Here is a 26,006-nt window from a genome sequence, read left to right as displayed (position 1 = left end):
TGAACAGGTGACTATTTTATAGTTTTAATTTTCTCAAAGAAGCTTCAGTAAATAATTTAAATCCCTTTTTTAGAAGGGTTATAATGATCAAAGACTGAAAATCCTGTGTAGTTAAGTTTGAAAAGGAGTTTGAAAGGTTTTCTGTGATGCATAAAAAATGAAAGAAAGAAAAGACCACTGCGATAATGGTACTGGTTTCACATGAAAAAATTATATCCTGTTACAAGTGTATTGTATTACTTGTGGTTCTTGGAAATAAATTAGTTTTTCAATTTTAAGGAAATAGCTGGGTTTAGTGCTGGGTTAGTATAAACAGTAGCAATGAGATGGAATATTCCTTCTAGTTGCTCATATTGTTACTATTGCTAATACTTTGTTTTTTTCTTTTCAGGTATCAATTCTTGTGCAGCCTCCCCCTGTAGCCACCTCTGCTTGCTTTCTTCATCTGGACCACTTTTTTTTTCCTGTGCTTGTCCTTCAGGATGGATGCTTTCTCCTGATAACAGGAATTGCATGAGAGGTAGGGCAGTAATAGTGAGAGATGAAGAAAAAAAAAAAAACTGACACTATCAAATCCATCCCTCTGTCATGCAAAAAAGCATACTTCAGATCTGTGGGATGTTGCTCATGAAATCAAAGCTTGGGGCCGTTCCAGGCAGTAGGATGGATGGAATGTACTTGGCCTAAATGTTTGGAGCCGGGTTCTCGAACGAAATCAGTCAGAGATTCAGATGTTCTTTTAGCACTTCAAAGTGCTTTAAAGAAGCTACAGTTTAAAATTTCTGAACACATTGAATGTTTTGATGTTGGAATACGTCTAGAAGGAGTTTAGTATCGGTCAAAAATAATAACATACTCCGGCAGAATGTTGTTCTCATGCTAAATATTCAGCCTAGAAACCTGTTTTTAAGAGTTGCAATTCTAAGAATATTGGGATACAGAACAAGAAGGGACTTTCTTGGTTACTCAAGTCTGTTTCCTTTTTGTCCTTGACTACCATATCATGTTGTCTTTCACCAGGTGAGCTGCATCTTAAGATTAATTTGGTTTCTTGCTCCTAAAACTCGCTGAACTTCATGGTTTTGATATTTGGAAACCTTCTGCTTTTCTGTTCAAATATAGTCTTCCCCCAGTTTGTGCCCATTTCTTATGCCATTTTTGTCCTTCAGGATAAATAGTGTCAGTAGCTCTCCTTCAGCCCTGGTACATGTTCTGTTGTGGAAAAAAACAGTATGTCAAATGCAGGAGGTTTAGAAACAGCCTAAAATCGCAGATGCTACAGGTGGTGCAGCTGTAACAGAGCTAGCCTTTGCAAATAAAACTTTGTGTCAAAAAGTACTGCTGAACCTTCTTTGAACAGTCCATGGATCTCAATAATTTGTAAAAATCATTTAGCCAACTGATTAAAAGTCACAAAAATTCTAAGTATTGGTAGGCAGTTTGTGAAAATTGACCTGATTTGTTTTGCCAGATAAAACATTGATTATTAATTTTTCATCAGTGGTACAGATATGAAGTATGCTTTGGTGCCTCTCTGATAATGAATAAATAATGAATAAATAAATAATGAATAAATCACTGAAATTTAAGTGGAAAGTGTCTTTGAGATGAGCTAACACAGCAAATCTCTGTCAGTCAAAAGATCCTTTCTTTTTAAACTACCAAAATTTTAAAATCCATATGATGCTACTTTCCTGTTTGGTACTTAGCAGTGTGTTCTTTAAAGAGCTATATTGCATTTGTATTTTTTCACACCAGCAGTAAGAGAATTACCATTTATATAATCTGAAATGAAAATTTGTTTGATGTATTTAAAAAATGAGGGTTCTCTTTATAAATCTGTACTGGTTTTAGTACGTGCAGACTTACAGGGATATCATGAAAGAAATGAAACATGGCAGTGATGAAGCACATGCATGTGTAGAATGGGACAAAGTTCTGCTGCTGAATTGCGCTATCGACAATTCTTATCTTTATTTCGCACATTTTGCAAAGTTCCCTGTGTCTATTTAGGTACAGTTGTGGCCCTTTTATAAATTGCATAAATGCTGACTATAAATTGTGTAATAGAAATAAAAATATCTTTTCGTGAAGCGTAGTTCTTTTATACTATTTGGGCTTATTTTTTTCTTTTTAGATGGAATTTATGCATTTAAAACAGTATGTAAAAACAGCTACAGATTTTGGGAATTAAAAAAAAATGGTTGCTGAAGGTCAACACAGCAGAAAATATTATAAAACATATGCTGATTCCTTTCACAGTAAAAGCTTCTAATTATTGCTAGTGATTGCAAAGGATTAGGCACTTGCCATTTCTTTTCTAATATTTGCTATTATCCTTACCTTTGCTGTCACTGTTTACTTTAAAAAGCCAGCACAACCTTTCAGAAAGAAGATTAAACTGAGCTTCATCCATGTGATTGCCTAGTGTCTCTACAAAACAATGATGTTGATGGTCTCTGCCTACTTAGTTCACTTACCAAGTGCTGCTGACTTTAGGTTGATGGAAAGGCATTGATTTTAGGATTGCACTATTTCTGGCTTTTCATAAGAAGAATGCTGATAAGATTGCCTTTGTGTGTGTTTTACTTTAAGCTGCATTTCAGGTTGACATTAAAGCTGGTGAATGTGTCAAGCTGGCTTGGAAAAAAACCAAGGATTTTGTATGTGTTAAAATCTGGTATTAATATGGCAAATTTGAATATTTAATATAACAATATATTTTGGATCATAATTTTTCATGTAAACATATTAAGTATTACGTTTAAAGATTGCAGAAGTTATATTAATATCTATCTGTTGAAGCTACACAGATTTTTAGATCTGTATAGCTCAGCAAATTTGTTCTATTGTCCGTTAATGCGAATGAGGAATAATCAGACTGTATAGATTTACATAGGTGGTAAACTTGAAGAAATCAGCAAAAAATTTGGTGTAGAATATACTTGTTTTAAATGAGATTACCAAACTTGTAAAGTACAAACAGTGTAGCCTAGAGAATTCACGTATCTATATCTCAGCTGGATTCAGTAGTGTTGTAGTGTGTACAATTAGAAAGGGAATAATGACTCCAGGGTCTTGTATGCATTGGAACAATTTCACATGAATTTAGCTGTTCCTTGCAAATGTTTTATACAACAGCACTGGCATGCCGCATTCTTTGGTGGGGGGAACGGAAGAACTTCACAGAGCTAGCTATATGTCTTCAGGCAATTATTGGCCCAAGATTTTTCTACTGAGACAAACAATATCTCAGTTTATGTCAAATTTAATAAATAGCTCCAGCTGCAAGAGAGAAGTATGGAGAATAATTTTTGAGAAGTGCAATGATATGTTGGCTTGTGTTTTTTACTGTCAAAATTTTTACTGCAAAATTTATATAAATGTATTAAGCAGCCAGTGAGAAAATAATAATAAATAACCACGAGCCCCCCAAACCAAAACAAAAGAAGTATTTCACCTTCCACCAGACCAGGTTGTTCAAAACCCCATCCAACATGGCGTTGAGCACTTGCAGTACAATAAAGATCAGCAATTGCTGCTGTGACATTTTCCCTTGCTTGTGAGTCCTGCCCAGTAGGCATTAGAACCCATCATCTCAGGCATGTCCTGGAGAGCCTCAGATCTTTGTCCTGCTGATTTCCATTCTCAGAGATAGGTCAGCAATGAATGATCCTGCCTTATTTACGTTCTCCTTCTCAGAATTTGCTTGCATGTGCATTATGATTGGACAGTGCTGAAAATTTTAATGTTAAAACAATTACAATAACTGATAACCACACTCTTAGTGTGGGTGCAACTTGTAGGTAAGTGTTTCAAAACATCACTGACAATATTCAACCATTCTGAGCATCATGGAACTTTTGGGTGGGAGAGGGGAAGCATATTGTAATGTCATTTTCTTGATCAGAAATAATTCTGAACTACATTGTATGTTTTCACAGTTGAACACCCTTTCCTTATTGCTGTAAGGGATAATATAATTTATGGAATTTCTCTGAACCCTGAGGAAAAGATGAATGATGCGATGGTTCCAATAGCAGGAGTTCAAAATGGTGTTGATGTTGACTTTGATGATTCTGAACAGATGATTTATTGGGTTGAAAATCCGGTAAGTTAGTATTTGTGTTCAAATGCGCACTGAAATAAGACTCCTTATTTTAAATTGAAGTTTTTGACTGAAATATATTAGGATTGCGGTTAAGAATTTTGATGCATACATTTGCAAAGAATGAAATGTGGGGTGTTTGGTTTGTTGTTGTTTGATTGGGGATATTTTTGGCTTTGTTTTCTCTCCTAGGATAAGATAAAAAAGCTTAATCTCTTTTGTAAGCTAGTTTTCATCTTTGTCAGCTGAAATACTTGATTAATGATATTTCTAGCTCAGCCAGAGATGTGAACAGGAAATATCAGAAAGCCTTGACAGAATCATATTCTCAGCTCCCCTTTCCTACAGTCCACTCTTTCCTGTCTCTTGATTTAGGACTTAATTCTGCAAACACAGCCAGAATAGCTGTCCATGTGAGCAGTACATGGGACACAGTGGCACTAAACATTAGAACGAAGATACACACATCTAGCCTGAGCAATAAAGTAACATAGTAGAGAGGCAACTTTCTCTTTAAATAGAATAAATTGATTGCAAAGTCACAACAATTCAGAGGTAGCACATGTAAGTTTTGTGGATCTAAAAAGTAGTTTGAGCTGATTTTTAATAGTTAATCATAATTGTTTGTCGAAGTGATTTTAATGCTTGTCCTGAACTAAGAAACTATATGTTCCCTAGCTTGTTACCTTTCACCCACACAAGATTTATAGTTTTGGGTTTGTTTGGGTTTTTTTTCTCCCAACCTGTTTCCTTTACGTTTTTCAGGTTTGAAGAAAAAAAAAAAGAAAAAAATCACACCACTCACTCTAAAGCCTTTTCTGTGGCACTCAGACAGGAATTATAATTTATTGTTTCTTCTTTGGAAATTAGAATGGCTGGTTCATATGAAGTATTTAAATAGACCTACATAAGCAAACCTTTGTCAAGGCAACTAGATAAATTCTCAGGAATCTGTTTGATCATATGTGCAGTCTGAAAAAACATTTTTTACAGATCTCAGCCAGCAGATACAGCTGACATTTACAACAGGTTGAACAGTTATGCTGGAGGTCATAGGCTGATATATATATTAACAGAGCTGGCAAGCGAAATGCCAGTTGCCTCTGCTGGCTGAGTGTGGGTTAGTGCTGTACTTTAGTTAGGTGTTGAGCTTCAGCCTGACAGATGCATGACTATGGGCAGTCCCCTATTCTGTACCCCCGACCTGCAGGACTCAGGCTGCTGTTGCTCACAGCTGACACACTTGTGTCAGTCATGGCTCACTCTCTGGAAAAAAGGTCTTTCTCTAGTTTCTAATGTCAGAAACATATTTGCCTACTTTCTTAACTGTAGCGCTTGTCCATTACCACAACGCCTCTTCCTTAGTACCCTTTTTCGTCTCCATCCGTTGCAAGTTTGGATTTTCCTGGGGTTTGTCTACCCTTGACAATAGTGGCAGAGAAAGTACAGCTAAAACTATGCAACAGTTCAAGCAGTAGTTAATGCTCAGGTGAACATCCATCAACTTCTTCATCCTGTCTGAAGCAAACTCAGGAAACAAAGATAGAATCATAGAATAGTTAGGGTTGGAAAGGACCTTGAGATCATCTAGTTCCAACCCCCCTGCCATGGGCAGGGACACCTCACACTAAACCATGCCACCCAAGGCCTCATCCAACCTGGCCTTGAACACCGCCAGGGATGGAGCATTCACAGCCTCCCTGGGCAACCCATTCCAGTGCCTCACCACCCTCTCAGTAAAGAATTTCTTCCTTATATCCAATCTAAACTTCCCCTGTTTAAGTTTGAACTCGTTAGCCCTTGTCCTGTCACTACAGTCCCTGATGAATAGTCCCTCCCCAGCATTCTTGTAGGTCCCCTTCAGATACTGGAAGGCTGCTATGAGGTCTCCAGGCAGCCTTCTCTTCTCCAGGCTGAAAAGCCTCAACTTTCTCAGCCTGTCTCCATACGGGAGGTGCTCCAATCCCCTGATCATCCTCGTGGCCCTCCTCTGGACTTGTTCCAACAGTTCCATGTCCTTTTTATGTTGAGGACACCAGAACTGCACACAATACTCCAAGTGAGGTCTCACGAGAGCAGAGTAGAGGGGTAGGATCACCTCCTTCGACCTGCTGGTCACGCTCCTCTTGATGCAGCCCAGGATACAGTTGGCTTTCTGGGCTGTGAGCACACACTGAAGCTGGCTCATGTTCATTTTTTCATCGACCAACACCCCCAGGTCCTTCTCCGCAGGGCTGCTCTGAATCTCTTCTCTGCCTAACCTGTAGCTGTGCCTGGGATTGCTCCGACCCAGGTGTAGGACCTTGCGCTTGGCATGGTTAAACTTCATAAGGTTGGCATCAGCCCACCTCACAAGCGTGTTGAGGTCCCTCTGGATGGCATCCCTTCTCTCTGGCGTATCAAGCGAACCACACAGCTTGGTGTCATCGGCAAACTTGCTGAGGGCGCACTCAATCCCACTGTCCATGTCACAGACAAAGATGTTGAACAAGACCGATCCCAACGCCGATCCCTGAGGGACACCACTCGTTACTGGTCTCCAGCCAGACATTGAGCCACTGACCACAACTCTTTGTGTGTGGCCATCCAGCCAGTTCTTTATCCACCAATTAAACCACCATAAACATGAAAGTTCCCTGTTCTACTTGAAAACCATTTCTGGAGTATTTTTATCTTCAGCTGTCATGTAAATGCCAATAATGGGTAGGAGAATTTCTCACTGTCTTTACAGTGCCTATCATACTAGACACTGTTGTAAATATTCAATATCCATCAGGCTCTCAAAGTAGGGTTTTTATAGTACCAAAAGTTATTCTACTTTCCTACTTTTTTTATAGGCCTAAGGTTTCAAGGACAGGTTAATTTGTAAATAGCACTACATTATTAGGATTCAGCAAGCAGCACGCTACTGATGTCTAGAACTTCTACCTATTTAAGCCAGCTATTAATTTGGCCTGGAGTTCTTGTTCAGATTTTTACTGTCTGATATATTGGTTCCTTTCTTAAGCACCATTTTCAATTCTATACTGATATATGCAGACAGTATACTGATATCATGGTAACAAAGCAATTAGGAATATGCATGGACTAAATTATCACTGAGTGCTTTTCCTAAAGCTGATTCTAACTTGTTTCTGCTCTGAGATGGCAACTGCAACCTGTTCTCCATTTTTTTTACTGCCTGGGACTGGTCTACCGCTGCCTCCACCTCTTCCCTTCCTGGACTGGGCAAGAGTTAGTTGCGCAGCCTCTTGTCTTCAAGTGATGCAAAGTTCAGGCTGTAATGGTGTGCTGTATGTTCTGTCCCTTTGAGATGTCAGTGCCCCTCTGTCTTTACAGCAAAGTGCCAGAGCAGAGCAGACTTAACTGCACATGTTGCCTCAGTAAAGAACTGGGGTGGTGAGTCCCAGTGCTACCTTATCTGGAAGCCTGCACTACGGAGCCAGATCTTCCCTAGACATGGTCAGCGTGTCTGCATGCTTGTTTGTATCGTGCTTTAGCATCGCACACTGTAGCTAATACCATAGAATTTGCAAGTCATAAACTTATGTAGTTGGAATAAAACAGTGTTTTCTGCTCTTGACATTTTTTCACTTTCGTTATCTTTTTTTCCAAGGGTGAAATTCACAGAGTGAGGTCAGATGGATCCAACAGAACAGTTTTTGCTCCAGCAGCTGTTATTGGTGCTCCCATTGGTCTGGCATTGGACTGGATATCTGCAAATCTGTATTACAGTAACCCAGCGACTCAGTCACTTGAGGTAATTATTTAAGAAGGGCAATTAGAAAGTAAGAGGTTAGAATTTTCACTGCTAAGTGTACAGGTTGAAATCAATAATTGTGCTTTGTTTTGTGAAAAACTGAAATTAGATTAATTTTAAAATGCAAACTGTAGAAAAATACTTTACAAACTTGAAGAGATAAACCTAAATTTGAGCATAGTCAAAAAGATTGAAAGCAGTGTATTCTGGGAACTTGATTTGTGCTTAGATATCCCTCCTTCCCCCCAGCCATTCAATCATTAGGCTTCTGGTATTTGTCACTAAACCTTTCTGATCACTAGAGTTATTATTACTGTTCTTCCTTCAAATCAATAATCCCAATGCAGTCCTTCTGATAGTAAAGAATTTTGCCATCAAATGCAGTAAGAGCCAAGATCCACTCCCAAATGTTTTGATATGATATTATTTAGCTTTCTGGAGACTAGGCGTGTGATGGTATGTGAAGGATAAAATTGCCATTTAGTGTAGGGAAATAGAGGATAAGCAATATATAATACAGTAATGACTGTGAATAAGCCCAGTCGTTGATCTCCTTATCCCAAAATATAAATACATGCTATTAGATTACAAGGCAGCTAATTTAAACAAATAAAATTGAATATTTTCCAAATTTGCATTTTATCAACCCTTTCAGCTGTTCAAATACATTCAAGATATTATGGAACTTGAAAGATTAAGTATTTGTATACCAAGAATGCTTACTTGTTAACACAGGTTCTGGGCCGCAAGTTGCTCTTTCAAGAGACGCATATTAGAGAAGGGAGATGGTTGGAGTACAGAACATCTTTTTGTCATAGTATTTGAGAGAGTATTCTGCAATTTCAACTCCCTGCGGATTTAGGCTTTCTTCCTTTAATTTGAAAATGTATCATGAGGTCTATATTAAATGCTCTGATGAATTCAATGTTTGCATAGGTCTTGAAGCTGCATGGAGATGTAATGTACAGGAAAACACTGATTACCAATGATGGGACCTCTCTGGGAGCTGGCACGCCAATTGGTTTGACAGTTGATCCAGGAAGAGGGTAAATTTCCAAAATTGATGTTGGTTTTGCATGAGAATATTCTCCAGATTTTTCTGAATTTTTAGAGTCTTCAGCTTCCATCCTAAGTTTTATAGAATCACAGAATGATTTGGGTTGGAAGGGACCTTAAAGATCATCTAGTTCCAACACACGTGCTATGGGCAGGGACACATTTCTCTAGACCAGGTTGCTCAAGGCCGCATCGTTGGACATTTCTAGGAATGGGGCATCCACAATTTCTCTGGGCAACCTGTTCCAGTGCCTTTACACCCTCATAGTGAAGGATTTCTGATTTTGTTATTTGGTTGGTTTTTTGGTTTGTTTGTTTCTTTCTTTCATATTTATGCAGAATTTATTTATTATTTTTAAGCCCTAGAAAATACTTGCATGGCTTCATGAATTGTTGCGTGGATATTAATTCTCCTTCATTTACCATATACTTATATGGCAATTTCTTTACTCAAAAAAATCTCAGAATATTATGATTGTGAAAAGTATCTCAGAAAAATGGGAACCAGGGTAAAGAGAACTCTGAAGTGTGTCTTTGTAGTATCTTGTGATGTCTATCTTGATGCCTTTCTATAGCAGAAAGACACACTACATGGGAGGAATGTCGCATGTTAAAGAGCAGAATACTAAATATGATTATATTGCATTCTCCAGATTGCAGCAGAATTGACTGTAATATGTTTATTTTTCCAACAGAGTACTTAAAATTGCAGTATGATGCCTTTTTCCCCCCAAAAAATCATAGTGTTCCATAGGACCATATTAGTAGATAGTTCGGCTGGTAACTTGGCAGGCTTTCAGATGAATTGAAGCCTGATGTTTTGTCCCTAGTTGGGAGTCTGGCTGCCATGTGCCCTAGGTGCTATTCAGCAGCTGAGGCCAGAGCAGCGCACATATTCCCCAAAGCCACATAGTGGAATTTTGTTTCATTTGGATTTTTCCAAACTTGTAGTTTTATTTACAAATTGGAACTTAACTCACTACTGAAACCTCTCAGCTATGTGGGAAACGGAATTATTAATCTCCTGCTTTCTTGCTATAGTCCTAGTGCTCTACTTCAGTTTACTTGATGGTACTATGGGATGATACTGGGAGAGGTTATGGATTTCTAAAAACGATTGAACAGGCATTGTTCTCTTTTTCAAGACATTTTTATTTCTTTCTTTTTTCAAACGAAGTCCCTTTTTTCACTGCGGCCTGATTCAAAGTGATGTCTGTTCAGGTGTGCTTGAGTACTTGGCTGATGAAGGAGATGGATTTAAGCATATGCTGAAGTGTCCACTGATCTCTTATCAGCTTTGTTAGCAGATGTGTTAATGTATGTTACAGGAAGCTGTACTGGACAGACCAAGGAACTGACAGTGGAGTCCCAGCAAAGATTGCCAGTGCAAACATGGACGGATCAGACATACAAACCCTCTTCACTGGCAACCTTGACCACGTAGAGTTCATTACCATTGATATTAAGGAACAAAAGTTGTACTGGGCTGTTACAAGCACAGGAATGGTAGGAGATACTTTGTAAATAGTTGCTTTTTCACCTGTTCATCTATCTCTGTTATTCTGGTTCCCACACATAATTCAGTTATTTAGTTCATCATCTAACTGGGAGTTGCAGGACTGAGCAAAATCTGAGTAGCTGTTGTTACTAATTACCATTTAAAATGTATGATTAATTTGAATGAAAATACAGAAATTGTTGGCATCCTGCTGGCCCTTTCCTTCCAACCTTGTACATAAAGATCTCATGCATGAAAAGATTTTAGTAGCATATATTGCATTTCGATTTTCTATTGTTACATTGAACTTTTATTGTAAAAAATGTAATGTTAAGCTTTAAACTGATTTTTTAGATTGAGAAAGGCAATGTGGATGGTACAAATCGTGTGACTCTGGTGGTTCATCTTTCTCATCCATGGGGAATTGCTGTGTATGATACCTTTCTGTACTATACTGATCGAGATTATGAAGTTATTGAACGAGTTGACAAGTCCACTGGAGCAAACAAAGTAGTACTGAGAGATAATGTCCCAAGACTGAAGTGCCTGCGTGTGTATTACAGAGACAGTGAGTATTTGATAAAGGGATATTTCAGGATATCCAACTTGTGAAAACTCAAAACCTTGCTCTTTCAAAGGAAATTGTTTGATTGGGCTTTCAGAAGAAGTGTCAGAAGCATTTTAACTGATTTTGGTAAAGAGACATTCCACCATCTAGTTAAGGCATCTATTGGCCCATGTAAATTTACTAAAATATTATCAATGTAATATTGACTGTTAACAAATTTTGTTACTTTGGCTTAAAATTTATGTATCCATTTTGTCTGCTTCTTGGCCCAGTTTATTTTAGATGTCAAGAAACCAGCAAATACATTGCTAACACTTATGTGCTAAAATGTACAGAGATTAAGTTCTTTATTTTTGCCAGCTGGTTGTTAATACTATGCAAAGATATGAATTTGGCTATATATCCATGACAGTTTGTGATGATTAAGTTCAGATTTTTATGTCTTGCCATGTGTGTCTTTCACAGATTCTGCTGGTTCCTCAAATGGCTGCAGTAATAATATTGGAGTTTGCCAGCAGCTTTGCCTACCTGTACCTGGTGGATTATTTTCCTGTGCCTGTGCTACTGGCTTTCAGCTAAATCCTGATAACAGAACCTGTTCCCCATACAGTTCATTTGTAGTTGTTTCTATGCTTTCTGCTATTAAAGGATTTAGTTTAGAGTTATCTGATCACTCTGAAGCCATGGTACCACTGGCAGGAAGAGGTATGTAAATATTATAGTAGGAAAAAATTTTATGATTACCGCACTTTGGTATTTCTTGCTGGCATAGCACGTTTTAAATAAGTTAGTTTATATTAAAGGTGATTAGTTATTGCTTTTCAAAATATTTCAGGACGAAATGCGCTTCATGTGGACGTTCACATGCCTTCTGGTTTCATTTACTGGTGTGACTTCAGTAGCACAATTTCTTCTCAGAATGCAATACGTAAAATTAAACCTGATGGTTCTTATTTTAGAAATGTTGTTACAAATGGAATAGGACGAAATGGGATCCGTGGCATTGCAATCGACTGGGTAGCAGGTAAGAATAGATGAATTTAGCAGCATGCTATTCTTCACAGACTGTGAAATTTTTAGACTTGGATAAACAGATCCTAAAGGAACTATTTTGAATGGGAGTCCTATGATTCTAACTTATGTGTCTACAGACTGATTTTAAAACAAGAGAAAGCAGTGAATGGCTCTTATAGATAGATATGTATAAAAACAAAAGTTTATCAGAGTAGATGTACAGAAACTTTTCTCTCATGATGAGTTCATGTTTGTCTTAGGTGTCTCTTCTTGTCTGTGAGTTCCTAAGTAGCTGTTGTCCAGTTTACCTCTATACTTTACTACCACAGTGAAAAACATGTCCCAGAGAAGAATGAACTAAAGTCATCTTATGGCATTGTTAATAAGAAATGAGTGCTGTTCATCTACCCTCAGACGTAGATGCTGTGTACAAATCCTATAATTTGTAATGAAAAGTAAAGAAAGCAGAAGAAATACTTTGTCTTTGAACTTTGATTTCCCCATTTGCACTTCCTGTTCCAATTTAAATATGTTAGAGATTAATTCAAATATTTACTCTTCAGAAAGTGTTCATCAACTCTGAGTAGCTGGCCATTGCCATTGATACCTTAAATATATACTATGCATATTACATATATATTTGCAAAAATTTTCTGTTGATTGATAGCCTTATTGCAATGAGGTTTAGAATAATCTTCTGCTGTATACTCTTAATTTAGTTACTGTGTACAGTGTTGTGCCAAAATGTTGATTTCATAGTTGTGTGTTCTAAAAGGTAAAGGGATAAAAGTATGGAATGGCAAACCAAAGGCTTAGATTAAAAATCCCAACAAGTATACCTAAAGAACAATTGTAGTTAATGCATTTTTAATCTTACACCACTAATTCTCCCCATGGCAATCAGTGAGGTTTTAGAAATTAATTGACTGTTACAACACCCATCAGTTTGGGTGTCCTCTTTCTAATTCCTCAAGAGGTAGGTAAGTATCTTATGCTTCCAACTACTACAGTGTTTATGGATATTCATTTTATGGTTCTGATTTTTTTATCAGCTCATGTTTCTCAGGTATCAATGCTAGATATTAACTTTCTGTTTCGGTTTTTGTTTTTGGTGTGTTGTTTTTTTTCTAAATACAGGAAATCTTTATTTTACAAATGCATTCCTGACAGAGACTTTTATAGAAGTTTTGCGTTTAAACACAACTTATCGCCGTGTTCTGCTTAAAACTACTATAGATATGCCAAGGCACATAGTAGTCGACCCAAAAACCAGATATCTGTTCTGGGCAGATTATGGGCAAAATCCGAAGATTGAACGTTCATTTCTTGACTGTACCAACAGAACAGTTCTTGTGTCTGAGGGCATTGTCACACCTCGTGGATTGGCCATAGATCACAGCAACGGCTACATTTACTGGGTGGATGATTCCTTAGACATGATAGCAAGAATTCAGCCTGATGGTGGTGATGTTGAAATTGTGCGTTATGGCAGTCGCTATCCAACTCCATATGGTATCACTATCTTTGGAAATTCTATGATCTGGGTGGATCGAAACCTGAAGAAAGTCTTCCAAGCCAGCAAGGAGCCAGGCAATACTGATCAGCCAACAGTAATACGAGACAACATTAATTGGTTAAGGGATGTTACCGTTTACAACAATCACTTCCAATCACGTGCACCCCTTGATGTCAACAACAATCCTTGTTTGAACAACAACGGAGGCTGTTCTCATCTGTGTTTTGCCCTGCCTGACATACAGACACCCAAATGTGGTTGTGCCTTTGGAACACTAGGCAGTGATGGCAAGAGATGTTCCATTTCAACTGATGATTACCTGATTTTTACTCTTGAGAATGCCCTCAGAAGTATCCACCTAGATCCTGAAAATCACAGTCCTCCCTTCCGCACTGTCAATGTGTTAAGAACTGCAGTCGCCCTGGATTTTGACAGCATAAACAGCCGTATATATTTTACTCAAAGTTATCCTTCAGGGACAGGAAGAATCAGTTATGTTAGTATTTACTCAGGAATTAGCCCTCCAACAGTGGTTGCATCTGGTAAGTGCAGTGAAATGTGATACAGAGTCATTTGATATTGAAAAAAAATGGGCTGCAGCACCTAGCACTAGCCCAGCTGCTATTTTTATGTTAATGGCCAAGGTAGACTATTTAGTTAAGGTATCTGGTGAAATGTTCCTTTTGACTCTCCTTATATATATAATTATATATACTAAATTATAATTATATATAGTAAATTAATATTATGGAATGAGGGATGATTCCTGCTACTTGGAGAATAGCAATCAGAACTGAGATCTTTGTGTAGAAAAGGTCTTCGTAATCCTACTGCATACACAGGACTGCCTAAGTCCTAAGTGTTAGTTCTTCAGATTTTTAAATGGCCAAATTTATATTCATACCAATGGCATTTCAGAGAGATCTTTGATGTTGCCACATTGTAAGTCAGAGTGTTGTGATATCTTTGGAAACTGTACTGAACTTGTGTGTGTTTGACTGCATGTGTTGAAGACCTGGGGACTCCAGATGGCATAGCCTTTGACTGGATCAACAACAGAGTTTACTATAGTGACTACCTCAATCAGACTATCAGCTCAATGGCTGTGGATGGTTCAAACCGCACAGTGATTGCCCGGGTTCCACGACCAAGAGCCATTGTATTAGATCCCTGCAGAGGGTATGTGTGGCGCTTTGTATACTTTGTTGTAGGTGAAACTACGAATTTGACTTTGACAAAGACTGACAGATACTTCCTGTTCTGAGCCCTAAGTTCTAGCTGTGTATAGCTGTCCTAGACCTAACTGTTAGGTTTCAGTTTTCTAAGCTGATCTCAGCCTCAGAGATTTTTAGAATATTGATGAATATGTAGTGCACGAGGCTCCACTTAGTGATGGTAGGGGCCAGGTGCTGTGAGTAAATGAGAATGATGTTCGAAGCAGGTATTTGTCAGGCAACTAACCATCCTCCATTTGCTGTGTAAGGCAAAATCTTGAAGATTTCTGCAAGAATATCATAGAGATCTCTCTATGTAGAGTCTTTCCCATTTTCTGTTGTTATTTTCTGAGTGCCTCAGAAGAATTCTGGTTTCAGTATCAAAACGTTCTCTGAGAGGCTGGGGGTATTACTATATTTCTAGTTTCATTGCTAATTATACTGTATTTCAAATTAAGAAAGATAAGAGAGAGATTAATTGACTTTATTGGATTCTCATACGAGTGGTAAAAATTTTTCTGAGAGTCACTCCAGTGGACCCCAATGATCCCTGCTAGAAGATTCCCTTATCAATGTGTGGGCCAAAATGGAGTAATTAGTTATTTTCCACTCGTTTTGCACTGCACACTACAATGAGGGACACCAGGGTGGAAATATCCTGGAGCAGGTAAAAGCTTTGTGAGATTTGTTTGCTGAAAATATAACCTTGTAATCAAATTATTGACAGGTATATGTACTGGACTGACTGGAGTTCAAATGCAAAGATTGAAAGAGCTACACTTGGGGGAAACTTCAGAACACCTATTGTGAGCACCAATTTGGTATGGCCGAACGGGCTTACCCTGGACTATGAAGAACAGCAGTTATACTGGGCTGATGCAAATCTGTACGTATTGTAACACACTTGTTGGTTTACATTTGGTTAATTTTTTAATAGATCTATTTATTTTTCCTCACTTTTAAAACTGTTTTTTCAGCATTTCAGTTGAATTCAGTACTTTGTATTACAGAACATTAACTGTATTACTCAATAGCAATGCAATGTCAAGTCTTGATGTGGAACTATCGTGAAGTAAGAAGTTTTGTTGTGCCACAGTGTAGACTTAGTGTACTGCTTTATGGCACTTGTACCCACTGGCAGTTTGTTGGCTTTATGTGCAACTCGGGACTTTTATAACCATCTTTGCTAACAAGTAAAATCTCAGTGCACATTTTACATCATTCATTGCTCATGGTTAATTCCTTCTAGTTCCTTCAGCATAGCATAGTTCCTTTTGCTTGCTTCTCCTTTTCTGTGACAGAAAAGTGATATCTGTAATTTAATAACTATTATGGGCAGTTCCTCTGTTGGATCTTCTGGGAGGAAGGCATTCTTCTTTGGATTCATCTGTGCACAGGAGGGCAAGATACCTGTAATGGGACCCTCTATTTAAAAGGGAATGCAGGGTGTCTAAAGAGTTGTTCTCTTTTCTCTTTCAAATTCTAGTTAACGGAGGTAGGACAGCATCTGCTTAAACAGAACAAAGTCTTCTTTATTCTGACTTTCGTGGGGAGGGCCTTTACCTCTTTAGAGGGACAAATTCCAGCATAGGATAAGACATGAAGACCAGACACAAAAATTATGTGCTCCTTAGCTCTGAATGCACCTGGAGACCACAAGGGTGAATTGTATAGTCTCCTTCATTTTTACTTTTGCTTATTCTTCTTTTGTTTACTAGTCTCTCAAAGGTGCTATCCTCTTTCTCTAAAATAGTGTTTTATTCTTTTGTTCTAGACTCTCCTGTTGCCTTGTAAGTATTGTGGAACAGTTGGGCACACACACAAGTCTGGACATACATCTCAAGTAGCTAGTTATACACTGCTCCTTTCCCATATCTTCACAGGTGCTGCATGCAACGTATCAAGAATCCTTCAACAGATGATAGCTTGTTGACACTTGGGAACTGTGTACAGGGCTCCCCCTAAAAAGTGCTCTGTTCCATGAAAGGGGGGAATTACCTGAGCCTGTATTGCAGGAGAGTTGCAATGGAGCTTCTTTTCTTCTGTAGAAGTGCAATTTTGTAGAAAACTCCTTCCTGCACGTTTCCCACAACTGTTCTTTCACACTAAAGCTTTTACTTTATGCAGTGTCCACCTATTATTATTTTCCTGCAGTAATTAACCGAATTATGGTTTTTTTTCTCCTTAGATTAAACACATCCTTTTCCTTCCTACTAGTGAAAGGAGAGGAGCTGTTCATATTTGAGAAATTTCCTATCTGCTCATTTTCTCTCACTGGCTGTTTCCTTTCTTACTAAACTCACACTGGTAGTCTAGTGAATGCTTTCAATAGAATTGGTAAGAATTACATTTTGTCTCTAGTGGAGGCTTAAAACGTATAGTTGCTTTGAGGTTAGATAAATTATATTCAGGTGCTAATGCAAAGTTGTTGGAGCATTTCTATGAGCATTGTTTTGGTGACTTGAACTGAAGGATGGAGATTCCGCCTGGAGTCTCCAATAACAACATTTGAAGCTTTCAATTTCACAGGCAAGAAGTATTGGCCACACAGTGATGAAAGGGAGAGAATCTGCTGGCAGGAAGAAAATGACCAGTTATGATATCTTTAGTCCCATGGCTTCCTTATCCTTATCCTCTGAGGAGCCATTCTGGGATTCTTACTAGCTCATTTTCAGAAGCTTATGTGTGAAAGATGCCACAGCCACTTAGAGAATTGTTCTGTTCCACTGACATTGCAAAAACACCACTCCACTTCTTAGGCATTATACCTTTACACATAAGCATACTGTACTACCTCCATCTGCTCTTCAGAGATAAGTATGCAGAGCAGTGCAGTTGAATGATGCCATACTTGATGAAGCAGAGACAACCCAAAGTGTATTCTTTCTGAATGGTTATGAAGCAAAGGTATACGTGGCAAACAATGTGAATGTGGTAACCAAAATTCGCACAGAACACTTAACAGAGGAGGAGAAGAAAAGATACAAAGCTGACAGGAACCCTCTGGAATCATTTCTGGGTACAGTGGAGCATGAGTATGGTGTTCAGAGTACAACCAAGACAACAGAGTATGCTGCAGCCAACAATCCTACTGCTATTACTCTGGAGGAATACTTTGACCCAGAATTTGATCTGAGAGGTCGAGACATAGGAAGGCCTAAAGAAGTCACCATCCGAACACAGAAATTTAAAGCAACCTTGTGGATGAGTGAAGAGTTTCCCTTGTCTCTTATGGAACAAGTCACTCCAATCATCGATCTGATGGTCAGAACCAGTGCTCATTTTGCCAGACTTAGGGATTTCATCACTCTGGAATTTCCACCAGGATTTCCTGTCAAAATTGAAATCCCCCTGTTTCACGTGCTGAATGCCCGGATTACATTTGAGAATGTCAATGGCTGCAGGACAGCTGACAGAACCTCATCACAAATGGCTGGAGGTGCACCCTACGATTCAGGTGCGAATTTTGAGGTCGACCACTCGGTGTTTGAGATCCCCAAATCTTATCACATCCAAGATGACAGCAGGAACATACACGTGCAGGATGAAGACAATGAGATCATGCAGTTTGCCATTCAGCAGAGCTTGCTGGAATCTGGTGGAGTTAAAGATGTGGGGGTACACGCCAATGGAGCTATTGCATACTCACAGGACTTCAATATACAGATTGTCAATAAGCATTTGGCAATCCTCCCGTGTGAACGTTAGAGTGTGACTGAACAGTAGGATGCTTGGAGCTGCAGGCAAGGAACAGCCTTTATCCGTGCTCATTCTTGTCCTATCTTCAACCTGCTGACACTATATCATCTCATTTTCAGCTTTTAGTGAATATCTTGATGTTTTTCTGTCAAGCTCTTTCTTTTCTTTTGATTAATCTCTTCTGTTCCTTGGTAATCCTTCTCTTGTTGTCCTCATTGCAAATAACTTTTGAACATCTTCCATTTTCTCTTCTGTCATGCTTCATTCTTGTATGATCTGTCTATCAGGACTTTGTGTGATAAAAGGAACCTCTAACATTTATCATGATTTTATAGACAATGCTTAGAAATAATGTCCTTGCATGTATAGTGCACATTGAGTCTCCCGGCATCAGCATATCATCTTCTACTTCCTCACTGACCTTTGCTGAAATGGTCATTGAGGGTGGGAATGGCTGAGGGGGAGAAGCAGTGACAAGGTGGTTGAGGGTTAGTAGTGCTGTCTATGCAAGAATGGTTCACATACAGCAGAATATGTCTGTCACACAACTTGGAGTTGAACCCTAATTTTCTGTGGCTCCTTGAAGTCTTATTTGTTGGAATTTTGCTTGGCATTGCTAACACTCTTCATAAGTCGGAATAAAAAAAGGAAGATTGACTAGGAAGTAATGTTTATCATATGCTATCAAATTTATCATTTGTGTCTATTAGATGTTATATATATATAGTGGTTATTATATATTAGAAATGTTTTCCCCTCCTGTGTTGTTATGTGAGAAATGGCAGAAAACGCATGTTTGTCCTCTTGTGAATTTGCTTGTATTTCCTGATTGTGTAATTCTGGATCTGCAGAAGATGAGACTGAAATGAAAACATGTCCCATTTCACGGGACTGTTGGTTTTCTCCTGTTATAAGAAGTCATTAACATCATACCTATTCCAAAAATGTATTCTCTCATGAAGTTTTGCATTCCTTTTAACTCTCAGTAGCGTAGCTGTTTAAACATTTCAATCTTCAGACTGATACTTGCAGTACATTATTGTGTCAGTATTACAGAGCTGCTGCTATGCATTACTCTTGGAAAATTTTGAGGCTTTTACCTCAGAACAACACCCTACGTATTGGTGCACATTACTGAAATGGTGGATACTGGTTGCTGGACTAGTTAGGGCATGGCTTTATCTATGAGCCAAAATAATTCTTTCTTTTAAGATGTAATCATTTCTTTGTTATTTTAGGCAGAAGATTGAGCGATGCACTCTCACTGGTACAAATCGTGAGGTAATTGTTAGCACTGCTCTGCATCCATTTGCAATGACATTGTTTGATCAGCACATATATTGGACGGACTGGAGCACACAAAGCATTTACCGAGCTAATAAGTATGATGGTTCAGATCAGATTGTGATGATCATGAATCTTCCACAAAGACCAATGGATATTCATGTCTGGGCAAAAAATAAGCAGCAACAGTGTACCAACCCTTGCAACCAGTTTAATGGTGGCTGCAGTCACATCTGTGCACCAGGTAAGCTCTTATGCTTGATGACTGTAAGGTATTAGGTATAGAAGGTGGAAGCAGGGACAGGCGGCCTGGGAAGAATACAGGGATGTTGTCCAGGAAGCTAGGGACCAGGTGAGAAAGGCTAAGGCCCAGTTAGAATTGAACTTGGCTAGGGATGTTAAGGATAACAGGAAGGGATTCTATAGGTACATAGCGAATAAAAGACAGACTAGGGACAACGTAGGCCCCCTCTGGAAGATATCAGGACAACTGGCTACCCTGGATTTGGAGAAGGCTGAGGTTCTTAATGACTTCTTTGCCTTGGTCTTCACTGGCAAAGGCTCTGACCGCACCACCCAAGTCTTGGAAGGCAAACGCAGGGACTGTGAGAATAAAGACCCTAGGCCCACTGTAGGAGAGGATCTGGTTCGAGACCATCTTAAAAACCTAAACGTACACAAGTCCATGGGACCTGACGACATCCATCCGCGGGTCCTGAAGGAGCTGGCGAATGAAGTTGCTAAGCCACTGGCCATCATGTTTGAGAAATCATGGCAGTCAGATGAAGTTCCCGATGACTGGAAAAAGGGAAATATAACACCCGTTTTCAAGAAGGGGAAAATGGATGACGTGGGGAATTACAGACCAGTCAGTCTCACCTCTGTGCCTGGCAAACTCTTGGAGCAGATTCTCCTGGAAGGCATGCTAAGGCACATGAAAAACAAGGAGGTGGTTGTTGACAGCCAGCATGGCTTCACTAAGGGGAAATCCTGCCTGACCAATTTGGTGGCCTTCTATGATGGGGCTACGAAACTGATGGACAGGGGCAGGGCAGTTGATGTCATCTACCTGGACTTGTGCAAAGCGTTTGACACTGTCCCACACGACATCCTTGTCTCTAAATTGGAGAGACATCAATTTAATGGATGGACCACTCAGTGGATAAAGAACTGGCTGGATGGCCACACACAAAGAGTTGTAGTCAGTGGCTCAATGTCCGGCTGGAGACCAGTAACGAGAGGTGTCCCTGAGGGATTGGTGTTGGGACCGGTCTTGTTCAACATCTTTGTGACATGGACAGTGGGATTGAGTGCACCCTCAGCAAGTTTGCCGATGACACCAAGCTGTGTGGTTCGCTTGATACGCCAGAGAGAAGGGATGCCATCCAGAGGGACCTCAACACACTTGTGAGGTGGGCTGATGCCAACCTTAAGAAGTTTAAACATGCCAAGCGCAAGGTCCTACACCTGGGTCGGAGCAATCCCAGGCACAGCTACAGGTTAGGCAGAGAAGAGATTCAGAGCAGCCCTGCGGAGAAGGACTTGGGGGTGTTGGTCGATGAAAAAATGAACATGAGCCAGCTTCAGTGTGTGCTCGCAGCCCAGAAAGCCAACTATATCCTGGGCTGCATCAAGAGGAGCGTGACCAGCAGGTCGAAGGAGGTGATCCTGCCCCTCTACTCTGCTCTCGTGAGACCTCACTTGGAGTATTGTGTGCAGTTCTGGTGTCCTCAACATAAAAAGGACATGGAACTGTTGGAACAAGTCCAGAGGAGGGCCACGAGGATGATCAGGGGATTGGAGCACCTCCCGTATGGAGACAGGCTGAGAAAGTTGGGGCTTTTCAGCCTGGAGAAGAGAAGGCTGCCTGGAGACCTCATAGCAGCCTTCCAGTATCTGAAGGGGGCCTACAAGGATGCTGGGGACAGACTCTTCATTTAGGGACTGTAGTGACAGGACAAGGGGTAACGAGTTCAAACTTAAAGAGGGGAAGTTTAGATTGGATATAAGGAAAAAATTCTTTACTGAGAGGGTGGTGAGGCCCTGGAATGGGTTGTCCAGGGAGGTTGTGAATGTTCCATCCTTGGTGGTGTTCAAGGCCAGGTTGGATGAGGCCTTGGGTGACATGGTTTAGTGTGGGGTGTCCCTGCCCATGGCAGGGGTGTTGGAACTGGATGATCTTAAGGTCCTTTCCAACCCTAACTATTCTGTGATTCTATGATTCTATTAGTGTTGCCTTTATGAGAGTTCATCATATAATATGTTTAATATTTATTTATAAATGCAATCAAAATGGTTGCAATTCAAGGTCATGATATTTTGCTAACACACCTGAAGGTTGTGTCTGAATCCTCACAAATAAAAATTATAGGTTTCTCTAAATATAAACCAAAACATTGTTTTCTGGGGTTTTAATGTGGTTTTTGGTTTTTTTATCCTCTGGGATGAGACATGAAACGAGCTCCGCAGTATATGCTTACCTTAGGAGTACATACTGACATGCTGTATACTGAACAGATGTTTCCTACTACATATTTAAAAAGTCTTTATGGTCACTATATCACATGATAATCTGAAGTCTTTACCTAATGATTAATTTCCAAAATAAATGTTTCTACTGTCTTGTTTTAAATGTTGGACGATTGGTAAGAAGTTGGCACAAATTGATTTCTATCTACACTGTGGGACAGGTGTCCTTTTGAGTCATGGTCTCCAGAAACGTATTCTGTATTGTCAGCTGCATTTTGGGGTGAGACCTGAGTGACATATGTCTTCCATCTTGTAACTCTCCTTGCGCAGATTTAAGGAGAGAATTAAAGTGTGCCAACAGGTTACCAGTCCAAATGGCCAGGAAGCCAGAATAGCAGTATACCTCAAAGAGCATACCCATTACAGAACTCTTTCATATGTTGTGGATATTTGGAAGTGATGCACCTTCACTTTGAAAAACTCATTTGGTGCCTGCTTGTAGTAATTGTGTAAATGCCTTTAAAAATCTGTCTTGCCTGAAAACAACTTCTGATTGATTTTGGAAAGAGCAGTTAGTCTAGTGCAAGGAGTTTTGAACATCCTGTTTTCGTTTTGAGGGATAAAGACTCATCAGAGCTGCTGCAGCTCTGATATTTGGAAGCATCAGATGCCATCTTGCAGCTACCCAAAAACTATTTGGACAACAAGAAAATATCAAGATACTCCAAGTTCTCAAATTCTCATCTCAGTTCCTTTAAAGTACTCTGGAATAACTCCTGTGGGTTTTAATGGATTTGCTTATGCTTAACTGAGACAAAAATCTGGCTAAGTCACCAGACTTCTAAACAGATCTTACAGGAATTGTGAGAATTTAATTTCCTTTTCCAGTGTTACAGCTGTGAACAGTTTCATAGAAACCTATCTAAAGCAGAAATGTTAAATCTGTGGTTTGGGGTTTTTTGTTTTGTTTTGGTTTTGGTTTTGTTTTTTTTTTTATTTTATTTTATTTTTACTGTCAAACATAAATTTAGGTCCAGCTGGTGCAGAATGTCAGTGCCCCTCTGAAGGTCGCTGGTATTTAGCCAACAACAACAAGCACTGTATTGTGGATAATGGTACCAGGTGTGATACTGGTTTCTTCACATGCCTTAATGGGCAATGTATCTCTGAGCGATGGAAATGTGACAATGACAATGACTGTGGTGATGGCAGTGATGAACTGGAAAGTGTGTGTGGTAAGCGTTTAAAATATCTTCATGAGAAAGTGATGCATACTCTTTCTTACCTGTACTGTATTCTCACTTTTATGTCTTTATGATCATGGATCTTAATGGCTGCCATTGGAAACAGTCTCTTGCTTGCTCAAAGACTTGAGGTCTGAATGGCTATTCATTTTCTCTAGAATCCAAAAGCACTGTGGTACTGAATTTTTGTCGTATATAGGCAATTTCTACTTTGTTTAATTCAAATATGTGTTTTACTTTGCATGCAGTCCGTTTTGCAGCTGTGTTTGCCCTGGCAGGTAAAAATATTGTGATTTTACTTGTTACTTTGTCACAGAGCTTAGATTACATTTTATCCATGTATATTTTTATCTATTTACTTACTTATTTATCTATTTATCCATTTATTTTCTCTGCAGCTTTCCATACTTGTCAACCAACAGCTTTTACCTGTGGTAATGGGCGATGTGTGCCCTATCATTACCGCTGTGATTACTACAATGACTGTGGGGATAACAGTGATGAGGCAGGCTGCTTGTTCCAAACTTGTGACTCCCACACAGAATTTACTTGCAATAATGGAAGGTGTATTTCTCTTCAGTACGTCTGCAATGGAGTGAACAACTGTCATGATAATGGCACATCAGATGAGAGGAATTGCCGTAAGTTTACTTACCTAGTGCCTATTTGAGTCTGAGTCTTTAGACTGAAGAAGAGGTAAATGTGTTTGTGTGTGAAGAATCGTGACAAAATCAAAGAGGATAAAGGATTTCTTTAGTTACATTATAGATTCTGCTTCATGTTATTTGAAGGAAATAGAATTGTTAAAAGATATTCTTTTACGTAATAACAGTTGTTTTAAATAGTCTGCCTTGATGTAACAAATGTTCATGCAGTACTTACTATTAGGTCTTGTGAGCAATTGCATGGATTTTAAAAAGGTTATTTTGGATTCATTGGATGCAGGGCTCATGTTTTTGCAGGACTAGCCTGGAGTTTGACAGTGGACTTTTACTTTGTTAATTATACTATGTTTAATCGTCGGGAGTGTATATTGTGGCACAGTTTATATTTATTCTGTTTAGAATGATATGCTTTGTAGCTCTCAAAGTTACCAGTAACGTTTGTTTTCCTTAAGATGTAAATTATGATTAGGTCAATATTGACTGCTTGTTACAGTTAATCAAACTCATCATGTCTTTGCACTAAGATTACGTTTTTCAGTGGGAAACATAGCTGGATAGTTGGAGTTAGGGAAGTCAATGAAAATATATTTAGTGAATATTTAGTGGATTTTTTTTTTTTCTGATGATTCATATAGGACCAGCTGGTTGCAAAGGCAGGCATTACAGTGTGAATACATGTCAATTTACATTGCCTCACACACAAGTATTGGCATGTGTTTCTTTGATCATGTTTTTGTCAGGATTTCTGTCAATAAAAGCAATTGTCTAACTGTTTCCATATAGCACAAGTAGTATGACTGCAGTTTAGCAATTGAGTGAGGTGGGACTTTTTAGCAATATTATTAATCTTTTAATGAGATGCAGCATAACAATATTAAGAAAAACTCTAAAGAACTTTTTGTTTGTCCGTCCTTAAAGCGGAGCGCACTTGCCAATCTGGTTATACAAAATGCCAAAGCACAAATATTTGCATTCCTCGAACGTACTTGTGTGATGGTGATAACGACTGTGGAGATATGAGTGATGAGAGCCCTACTCACTGTGGTAAGTTAATAGGGCCTCTGTCACTTTTCTTGTACTTCAGTAATTTATTCCACTGCTTTATGACATAACCCCAACTGTTCTTAAAACATCTGCTCTTGTAATACTGAAGAGTTATGAGGTGTATGCATTTTATTATTAGCTCTCAATTATCTAAGTCATGCTTAGAAGAAGATCATATTTTTTTTCAGCAATTTTATGGAGCATTTGAGGGGTCATTCCTTTTGCTAATTTTGCACTGTCTCCTTTATGGTTTTACAAGATGCTTCAGTATTACAGTGATTTGGCTTTTTTTAAACTTTCACATTGCAATATTTTTCCTTCTAATCATAATGAATAGCATACAGTCTCAAATGTAATTTCTTTTAGCTCTTCCATGTACTTATGTATGTCTTAGCTTATGATTTGTTGTTCATTGTAGCTTCCAGTTATTGTATTAGAGGTGTCTAGTTTTCAAACAGCCTTAATTACAAAACAGCTTATCTTTGCTACTACAGACATTTGTATTAGGTAATAGATAGTATTATTCCCTTATAAGATGTTTTGGGTCAGTTTATAAAACATAATGGATATTTTCAGATACTGATTTATTTTTAGTATTGTTTAAGTGGATTACTTTTTGCTGTCGCTAGTTTCCCTAAAGGTATCTGCCTTGAATTAATCAGGCTACAGGTTTTCTAAAATTTGAGTTCAATTTTTCTAGCCAGAACACGGCCACTTTTATCTGTGGACCCCCGTGTGTCAAAAATATGTGGCTATATATATTGACATAGTGACTCTTGTGCTGCTCATGAAAGGTATGCTTTGTCCCTTCCGCTTTTTATGTCCTAGCACTGCTGAATTATTTAAATTGAGAAGTGGTCAAGGGCA

General features: G+C 38.9%; 1 protein-coding gene across 2 annotated transcripts in view; it reads left to right on the top strand.

Annotated features, from left to right (window-relative positions):
* The window catches only part of LRP2 (LDL receptor related protein 2), a gene marked incomplete at both ends in the record, with an annotated part of 128,383 nt that overhangs the window by 60,210 nt on the left and 42,167 nt on the right, over positions 1-26,006 (top strand). For both annotated transcript variants that reach the window (XM_080620988.1, XM_080620987.1), the window contains 15 exons: positions 392-520; positions 3,945-4,111; positions 7,725-7,868; positions 8,805-8,914; positions 10,253-10,430; positions 10,777-10,990; positions 11,456-11,695; positions 11,826-12,014; positions 13,142-14,062; positions 14,534-14,699; positions 15,462-15,620; positions 19,672-19,961; positions 23,218-23,421; positions 23,829-24,071; positions 25,014-25,139. In XM_080620988.1, the coding sequence (XP_080477114.1) occupies positions 392-520; positions 3,945-4,111; positions 7,725-7,868; positions 8,805-8,914; positions 10,253-10,430; positions 10,777-10,990; positions 11,456-11,695; positions 11,826-12,014; positions 13,142-14,062; positions 14,534-14,699; positions 15,462-15,620; positions 19,672-19,961; positions 23,218-23,421; positions 23,829-24,071; positions 25,014-25,139 (3,480 nt within the window). The remainder of the gene's footprint in view (positions 1-391; positions 521-3,944; positions 4,112-7,724; positions 7,869-8,804; positions 8,915-10,252; positions 10,431-10,776; positions 10,991-11,455; positions 11,696-11,825; positions 12,015-13,141; positions 14,063-14,533; positions 14,700-15,461; positions 15,621-19,671; positions 19,962-23,217; positions 23,422-23,828; positions 24,072-25,013; positions 25,140-26,006) is intronic.

This window comes from Psittacula echo (assembly GCF_963264785.1).
Source record: "Psittacula echo genome assembly, chromosome: 6".
Taxonomy (NCBI): Eukaryota; Metazoa; Chordata; class Aves; order Psittaciformes; family Psittacidae; genus Psittacula; species Psittacula echo.
Note: the sequence above shows the minus strand (reverse complement) of the source record. Positions and strands in the feature narration are given on the sequence as shown.